The sequence below is a fragment of the Homarus americanus genome, unplaced genomic scaffold (assembly GCF_018991925.1).
Source record: "Homarus americanus isolate GMGI-L3 unplaced genomic scaffold, GMGI_Hamer_2.0 scaffold23135, whole genome shotgun sequence".
In the NCBI taxonomy this organism is placed as follows: domain Eukaryota; kingdom Metazoa; phylum Arthropoda; class Malacostraca; order Decapoda; family Nephropidae; genus Homarus; species Homarus americanus.
Genome location: NW_024727253.1, coordinates 170,373 through 180,535, shown reverse-complemented (window position 1 = coordinate 180,535; position 10,163 = coordinate 170,373). Strand labels below are relative to the sequence as shown.

Here is a 10,163-nt window from a genome sequence, read left to right as displayed (position 1 = left end):
TGTGGGAGGGGGGTGGAAAGCCCGCAACCCACACGCGGCTCAGTGCCAAGTCAGAGCACGTGTGGAACTCTGGTGGCACTGGAGGTGAGAGTAAAGGTGATGAACCTGACTACAGTTTCTACCACCAGCAACCGACCGTTTTGTATTCCATGATATTAATAATAGGTTATATTAACAACAACAACAAATAACAACAACAACAACAACAATAATAATAAATAATAATAGTATTAATAATAATAATAATAATAATAATAATAATAATAATAATAATAATAGTATTATTAATAATAATAATAATAATAATAATAATAATAATAATAATAATAATAATAATAATAATAATAATGATGTAAGAAAAATAATGATAATAACAACGACTACAACTACAACATTAATAATAATTATAATAATAATAGTAATAATAATAACAAAATAGCAACAACAACAACAACAACAACAATAATAATAATAATAAATAATAATAATAATAATAATAATAATAATAATAATAATAATAATAATAATAATAATAATAGTATTAATAATAATAATAATAATAAAATATATATAATAATAATAATAGTATTAATAAATAATACAATAATAATAATAAAATAATAACACACGTATTATAACTATTAGAGATAAGAAAAGCATTACAGTAACTGGTAAATAATGGTGTGTGTGTGTGTGTGTGTGTGTGTGTGTGTGTGTGTGTGTGTGTGTGTGTGTGTGTTTGGTTGGTGGCTACAATAATAGGATAAAGCTGATGGGACCCTGTGTGCACCTAGACACCCCCAGGCCGGCCACTAAAACTGAGGATTTGCTTCTGTGTATGTCAGGGTTCAGGTGTTAGGTTAAGGGTGAGTTGGGTTAAGGGAGAACTAGCTTAAGAGGAGGCCAGTAGGTTAGATTAAGCTAGCCTTGAGTTTGATTGAGTTAAGACTTGGTTTGGTTTGGGTTGGGTTAAATTACGCTTGGGTTAGGTTAAGTTAGGGTCACAGTTTAAATGGTCTCAATCTTAATAGGCCCCCAATTATTAAAGGTACGTAAGACTGGGGCATGCTTGGACTGGGGCATGGTTGGACTGGGGTGCTTGACTGGGGCATGCTTGACTGGGGCATACTTGACTGGGGCATGGTTGGACTGGGGCATGCTTGGACTGCGGCATGGTTGGACTGGGGCATGGTTGGACTGGGGCATGGTTGGACTGGGGCATGGTTGGACTGGGGCATGCTTGACTGGGGCCCGCTTGGACTGGGGCATGGTTGGACTGGGGCATACTTGGACTGGGGCATGGTTGACTGGGGCATGCTTGGACTGCGGCATGGTTGGACTGGGGCATACTTGGACTGGGGCATGGTTGGACTGGGGCATGCTTGGACTGGGGCATGCTTGACTGGGGCATGCTTGGACTGGGGCATGCTTGGACTGGGGCATGCTTGGACTGGGGCCCGCTTGGACTGGGGCATGGTTGGACTGGGGCCCGCTTGGACTGGGGCATGCTTGGACTGGGGCATGGTTGGACTGCGGCATGGTTGACTGGGGCATGGTTGGATTGGGGCATGCTTGGACTGGGGCATGGTTGGACTGGGGCCCGCTTGGACTGGGGCATGGTTGGACTGGGGCATGCTTGGACTGGGGCATGCTTGACTGGGGCATGGTTGGACTGCGGCATGGTTGGACTGGGGCATGGTTGACTGGGGCATGGTTGGACTGGGGCATGCTTGGGCTGGGGCATGGTTGGACTGGGGCCCGCTTGACTGGGGCCGGGAAAGTGTCTCAGATTTAGTCCACACTTCCGGGCTGACAGTAAAACACGACGTGATTTTAACCTTACGCTCTGACATACTGCCTGAAGACCGACTCTCACCTGCCGGGAGCGATCATTACACTATCAAGCCGTTTTACCTGAAGGATCTCCAACCCGACTTATTTCACCGAAGATTAACCACCATAACCTAACCTGAACTGATTTAACCTATCCTAACCTGACCTGACCTGACCTGACCTAACCCAACCTAACCTAACCTGAACTGATCTAACCTATCCTAACCTGACCTAAACTAACCTAACCCAACCTGACCTAGCCAATCCTTTAGGTGAAATAAGGTAGGGTGGAGATTGTTCAGGTGATCTGTATAGACCTGTGACTACTGTATGTATGTGTATCGTGTGTGTGTGTGTGTGTGTGTGTGTGTGTGTGTGTGTGTGTGTGTGTGTGTGTGTGTGTGTGTGTGTGTGTGTGTGTGTTCAAGAAATGCCAGGTACAGTCACTGGGTACATGCCAGGTACAGTCACCGGGTACGAGGCAGGTACAGTGTAATTACATTTTTATTTCACCTAGGTAAACCACCCTATACCTTATTTCACCTGAAGATAAACCACCCTATACCTTATTTCACCAGAAGATAAACCACCCTATACCTTATTTCACCTGAAGATAAACCACCATTTATAACTTATTTCACCAGTAGATAAACCACCCTATACCTTATTTCACCTGAAGATAAACCAACCTATACCTTATTTCACCTGAAGATAAACCACCCTATACCTTATTTCACCTGAAGATAAACCACCCTATACCTTATTTCACCAAAAGATAAACCACCCTATACCTTATTTCACCAGAAGATAAACCACCCTATACCTTATTTCACCTGAAGATAAACCAAAACCTATACCTTATTTCACCTGAAGCTAAACCACCCTATACCTTATTTCACCTGAAGATAAAACCACCCTAATTCGAACCTAACCTAAGCTTCAAGTAATGCTATATTCATTTAAGAACATTATTACACATTTCACGTCATTAAATACATAACATTGATCCCGTTAAAGCAAAATGCCTTTATACTGTACACGGACCAACGAACACTCGATCAGTACAGCGGTTCATTAAGTACATGCAACTCTAACACTTGTGATGTAATCGTTAATTTTACCTTGTCAAGCCAAGTGTCAAGGTACATTCGACTTTATCCATCTCTCTCAACCAGCGTTGGGTCTACCTTGAGTCTACCTGGAGTATACCTCGAGTCTACCTGGAGTATACCTCGAGTCTACCTGGAGTATACCTCGAGTCTACCTGGAGTATACCTTGAGTCTACCTGGAGTATACCTTGAGTCTACCTGGAGTATACCTCGAGTCTACCTGAGTATACCCGAGTCTACCTGAGTATACCTTAAGTCTACCTGGAGTATACCTTGAGTCTACCTGGAGTATACCTCGAGTCTACCTGGAGTATACCTCGAGTCTACCTGGAGTATACCTCGAGTCTACCTGGCGTTGTCATCGAGTCCTTGGCCACTGCTCGTACACTCACCTGTAGAAAGAAAATCACATCACCACACGAGTAATGACACAACAATAACAACACTTACAAACACCTCAGGTAAGGGCTGAGGTAATTAGGGAGGAGAAGATTAAACACATTACTGACTCATATAGAAACACTAAAGGATCTTCTACTTGTCTGTATTCACCTTATCTTCTTCTACTTCCTCTTCCTCTTTTTCCTCACACTCCTTCTTATTCCAGTGGCACCTCCATCCCTCCCTCCTCCTCCTCCTCCTCTTCTTCTTCCATGTTCATTCCCTCCTCCCCTATCCTTATTCCAGTATTATCCTCCCTCATCTCCCTTTCTTCATCCCACCTCCTCTTCTCCTCCTCCCTATCCTTATTCCAGGAGCATCCTCCCCTCTTCTCCCCTCTTCCATCCCTCCTCCTCCTCTTCTCCTTATCCTTATTCCAGTGGTATCCTACCTCACCTCCCCTCTTCTCCTTCTCCCTCTTCCTTCCTTCCTTCCCTCCTCTTCTCCTCCACCCCCAGGTATGGTCCCCAGGGTCAGGCTGGGTCACACGGATGCTCCTAAACGTACAGGACTGACCATTACGCATTATACTGCTCCTTAGTGCACCCTTACCCCGGGCTGCTGCTCCTCCCTAATCCACTTTTATAACTTGTAATTTCCAACACTTAAAACTTTTACTCCCGTGACTAATCGAATGAGTGTGTGTTATGTTTTATGATATGTTGCTATATGTTATGTTATGTTATGTTATGTTATGTTATGTTATGTTATGTTATGTTGCTATATGTTATGTTATGTTATGTTGCTATATGTTATGTTATGTTATGTTGCTATATGTTATGTTATGTTGCTATATGTTATGTTGTTTTATGATATGTTATGTTATGTTGCTATATGTTATGTTATGTTATGTTGCTATATGTTATGTTATGTTATGTTTTATGTTATGTTATGTTGCTATATGTTATGTTATGTTATGTTTATGTTATGTTATGTTGCTATATATGTTATGTTATGTTATGTTATGTTGCTATATTGTTATGTTATGTTGCTATATGTTATGTTGTTTTATGATATGTTATGTTATGTTGTTTTATGATATGTTATGTTATGTTGCTATATGTTATGTTATGTTATGTTGCTATATGTTATGTTATGTTATGTTATATGTTATGTTATGTTATGTTGCTATATGTTATGTTATGTTATATGTTATGTTATGTTTTATGTTAGGTTATGTTATGTTATGTTGCTATATGTTATGTTATGTTATGTTGCTATATGTTATGTTATGTTATGTTTTATGTTATGTTATGTTATGTTGCTATATGTTATGTTATGTTTTATGTTATGTTATGTTATGTTGCTATATGTTATGCTATGTTTTATGTTATGTTATGTTTTTATGTTAGGTTATGTTATGTTATGTTGCTATGTTATGTTATGTTATGTTATGTTGCTATATGTTATGTTATGTTATGTTGCTATGTTATGTTATTGTTATGTTATGTTGCTATACGTTATGCTATATGTTTTATGTTATGTTATGTTGCTATATGTTATGTTATGTTTTATGTTATGTTATGTTATGTTGCTATGTTATGTTATGTTATGTTATGTTATATATGTTATGTTATGTTTTATGTTATGTTATGTTGCTATATGTTATGTTATGTTTATGTTATGTTATGTTGCTATATGTTATGTTATGTTATGTTATGTTGCTATATGTTATGCTATGTTTTTATGTTATGTTATGTTGCTATATGTTATGTTATGTTATGTTATGTTATGTTATTATATGTTATGCTATGTTTTATGTTATGTTATGTTGCTATATGTTATGTTATGTTATGTTATGTTATGTTGCTATATGTTATGCTATGTTTTATGTTATGTTATGTTGCTAAATGTTATGTTATATGTTATGTTATGTTATGTTGCTATATGTTATGCTATGTTTTATGTTATGTTATGTTGCTATATGTTATGTTATGTTATGTTATGTTATGTTGCTATATGTTATGCTATGTTTTAATGTTATGTTATGTTATGTTGCTATGTTATGTTATGTTGTATGTTATGTTATGTTATGTTGCTATATGTTATGTTATGTTTTATGTTATGTTATGTTGGTTATATGTTATGTTATGTTGTATGTTATGTTATGTTATGTTGCTATATGTTATGTTATGTTTTATGTTATGTTATAGTTGCTATATATGTTATGTTATGTTGCTATGTTATGTTATGTTATGTTGCTATATGTTATGTTATGTTTTATGTTATGTTATGTTGCTATATGTTATGTTATGTTGCTATGTTATGTTATGTTATGTTATGTTGCTATATGTTATGTTATGTTTTATGTTATGTTATGTTGCTATATGTTATGTTATGTTGTATGTTATGTTATGTTATGTTGCTATATGTTATGCTATGTTTTATGTTATGTTATGTTGCTATGTTATGTTATGTTATGTTGCTATATGTTATGTTATGTTTTATGTTATGTTATGTTGCTATATGTTATGTTATGTTGCTATGTTATGTTATGTTATGTTATGTTGCTATATGTTATGTTATGTTTATGTTATGTTATGTTGCTATATGTTATGTTATGTTTTGTTATGTTATGTTATGTTGCTATGTTATTGTTATATGTTATGTTATGTTGCTATATGTTATGTTATGTTTTATGTTATGTTATGTTGCTATGTTATGTTATGTTATGTTGCTATATGTTATGTTATGTTTTATGTTATGTTATGTTGCTATATGTTATGCTATGTTTTATGTTATGTTATGTTGCTATATGTTATGTTATGTTATGTTATGTTATGTTGCTATATGTTATGCTATGTTTTATGTTATGTTATGTTGCTATATGTTATGTTATGTTATGTTATGTTATGTTGCTATATGTTATGCTATGTTTTATGTTATGTTATGTTGCTATATGTTATGTTATGTTATGTTATGTTATGTTATGTTGCTATATGTTATGTTATGTTGTATGTTATGTTATGTTATGTTGCTATATGTTATGTTATGTTTTATGTTATGTTATGTTGCTATATGTTATGTTATGTTGTATGTTATGTTATGTTATGTTGCTATATGTTATGCTATGTTTTATGTTATGTTATGTTGTATATGTTATGTTATGTTATGTTGCTATATGTTTGTATGTTTTGTTATGTTTGTATATGTTTGTTTTTAGTATGTTATGTTATGTTATTTTATGTTGCTATGTTATGTTATGTTATGTTGCTATGTTATGTATGTTGTTATGTTATGTTGCTATATGTTATGTTATGTTATGTTATGTTATGTTATGTTGCTATGTTATGTTATGTTATGTTGCTATGTTATGTTATGTTATGTTGCTATATGTTATGTTATGTTATGTTGCTATATGTTATGTTTTATGTTATGTTATTTTATGTTGCTATATGTTATGTTATGTTGCTATGTTATGTTATGTTATGTTATGTTATGTTGCTATGTTATGTTATGTTATGTTGCTATATGTTATGTTATGTTATGTTGCTATATGTTATGTTATGTTATGTTGCTATATGTTATGTTTTATGTTATGTTATGTTATTTTATGTTGCTATATGTTATGTTATGTTTTATGTTATGTTATGCTATATGTTATGTCATGTTATGTTGTTATGTGTTATGTTATGTTGCTATATGTTATGTTTTATGTTATGTTATGTTATTTTATGTTGTATATGTTATGTCATGTTTTTTGTTATGTCATGTTTTATGTTATGTTATGTTTTATGTTGTCATGTTATGTTGCTATATGTTATGTTATGTTATGTTATGACGAGTTAAATATAAATACTCTGGATATATACGCTCACACTCACTCACTCACTCAAAGGTACTTACATACATACACACTCACACATACATATCCAACACACATCTACCCTCCACACACACACACGCAGACCTCCACTCATCCTCCTACTCCCAACCCCCACCATCCCCCACCAACCCCCCACCATCCCCACCAACCCCCACCAACCCCCCAACCCCCACACACACTCTTCTCATCATCAAGTCCATTTTTACAGCATCTTTCAAGTCCATATTTCTCACTCATTATATACCCGTGAATAAGCCCATATTAGTTTTTTTCAGCCTCACACAATCAATGACACTGTTGGCATTTTTCTCACACGCTGGATAATGTTGTTGGGTAAAAGGTGTAGCGGGGTGACAAGAGGTGATTGTTGAGGGAAGCCGGCCTGGTGTACACAGCTGAATACGTCAACCTTCAACCTCTGTAAAATATACCTTGTGTGTGGGTTGTTTTAGTTGTCGTAATGCGGTGGTGAAAAAAAGTGGCGTTTTATACATCTATACATAAAAACATACATTCATACATATACTACTACTTTCCTATCAATCGGAATCGAGTATGACGATCATCCAGCTATGATACGATGATATGAGTTATTATGATGTCACCTAGGTTGGTGAGTTCTGAGGTGACTAAAGAGGCCGATACAGGACCGGCAGGGTCGTTCACAGATGATGGGTGTGGGGCTACATCTACTGCGGGAGGGGCGGCGGCTGCGTCTTTCTGGCGTTTGCGCAAGACTGCCTCGGTTTGCAGTCGGGCTAATTCGAAAGTATCGACACCTTGTGTGGTGCTCCTCCGAGCGTTATGGTGAAGAGTAATCGACTCCCAGGTGAGGGGTGATTTGGTACTTTTTTCAGGTTTGTCTTAAGACTATCCTTATACCTTTACGTTGCCCGCCAGAGTTACGTTTACTATTTGTTAGGTGACTGTAAAGTAGCTGCTTTGGCAGTCTACTGTCGTCAATGTGGGTAACATGGCCAGTCCAACGTAGTTATTCATGTATAATGGTAGCCTCGATGCTCCAACAGTTGGTGTCAGCAAGAATACTGACATTTGTTCTCTTGTCTTCCCAGCGAACTCGGAGGATGGCACGTAGACTACGTTGGTGAAAGTTTTCAAGTATCTTGAGGTGCCTCCTGTATGTGACCCATGTCTCGCTGCCATATAGCAGGGTGGGAGGACCACGTGTAACTTTGTAGATAATTTCAGCTCCCTACAGCTGAAGACACGGGTACGGAGTCTGCCAAAGGCTTGAGATGCACATCTGATCTGATGTTGAATCTCTTCATCGATGTCTGCGGTGGTGGTCAGGTGGGAGCCGAGATACCGAAAGTGGGCAACATTAGAGAGGGTAGTACCGTTAAGCTGGATGGATGGTGGAGGTGTGGCTGAACTAGGGGCAGGCTGAGTCTTACGTACATATGTACGTACATACCTACAAGTACACACACACACCACCACCAGACCATCATGTGTAGATTAGCAAGTTTACAGACTTCTTGATCAATGTTTGTCACGACTAAATTTTGGCCTTTGTGTTGAGTCAAGGAGAGAGTTTTGTCCACACGACGGCTTACTGACATGACTTAACTAATACATACAACAATGAGGGAGTGTTATGAAGCCTGTGTTAGTAATAAATACACACACACATAAACATAAACATAATAATATAAATAATAATAATAATAGGTGATGTGGTAGGTATTGATGACGATGCAGGAAGAGGAGAGAGCCACCTACCTAAATCATCCGGTGCACCAGCCATAGGTAGGTAGGTCACACACACACACACACACACACACACACACACACACACACACACACACACACACATAAGAACATAAGAACATGAGAATGGAGGAAACTGCAGCGGGCCTATTGGCCCATACTTGGCAGTCCTGTTTACACCCAGCCCCTAGTGCTCATATGAGCATCCAACCTATGTTTGAAGCGATTCAGCGTATTCGAGTTAATGATGATATTTGGAACTTGTTCCATTCATCCACTACTCTGTTTCCAAACCAGTGTTTACCTATTTCACGCCTAAATCTAAATTTGTCTAATTTAAAACAACAACACCCTCACACAAAACCCCACCCCCACACACAAGCCCCCTCATCCCCCCACACATACAAACCCCACCTCTCCCCACACACACAAATCTCACCCCCCACACACACAAACCCCCACTTCCCCCACACACACCCCACCCCCCACACACACACACAAATCCTCACCCCCCACACACACAAATCCCCACCCCCACACACAGACCCCACTTCCCCCACACACAAACCCCAGTCCCCCCACACACACAAGCCCCCACCCCGCCACACACACACACACAAACCCCCACTCCCGCCACACACACACAAATTCCCTCACCTCCCACACAAATCCCACCCCCAACTCTCACTTCCCCCACACACAGGTACACCCACACGGCCTCTCAGTTTTAACATTTCAACAACAGCATTTTTCAAACCTTAACTTTGAGTTCTATTGTCTGGGTGTACGAATAGGCCAGGTGGGGTGGGTGGGGTTGGGGTGGGTGGGGTTGGGGTGGGGTGGGTGGGGTTGGGTTGGGTGGGATGGGTGGGGTTGGGGAGGGTGGGGTGGGGTAGGGTTGGGGGTGGGGTAGGGTTGGGTTGGGGTGGGTAGGGTTGGGGTGGGTAGGGGTTGGGGTGGGATGTGGTGGGGTAGGGTTAGATGGGGTGGGGTGGGGTGGGGTGGGGTGGGTGGGGTTGGGGTGGGGTAGGGTAGGGTTGGGTAGGGTAGGTGGGTGGGATGGGATGGGGTGGGGTTGGGGAGGGTGGGGTGGGGTAGGGTAGGGGTTGGGGTTGGGGTGGGTAGGGGTGGGGTGGGGTGGGTAGGGTTGGGGTGGGTAGGGTTGTGTTGGGGTGGGGTATGGTGGGGTAGGGGTGGGGTAGGGAGGGTTAGGATGGGGTTA

General features: G+C 39.1%; 1 protein-coding gene across 1 annotated transcript; it reads right to left on the bottom strand.

The window, feature by feature from the left end:
• Positions 1-1,008: 1,008 nt before the first annotated feature.
• On the bottom strand, positions 1,009-1,728 carry LOC121865815 (vegetative cell wall protein gp1-like). The gene has a single exon (XM_042365376.1). The coding sequence runs from the start codon at positions 1,726-1,728 to the stop codon at positions 1,009-1,011; it is 720 nt and encodes a 239-aa protein (XP_042221310.1).
• Positions 1,729-10,163: the final 8,435 nt, after the last annotated feature.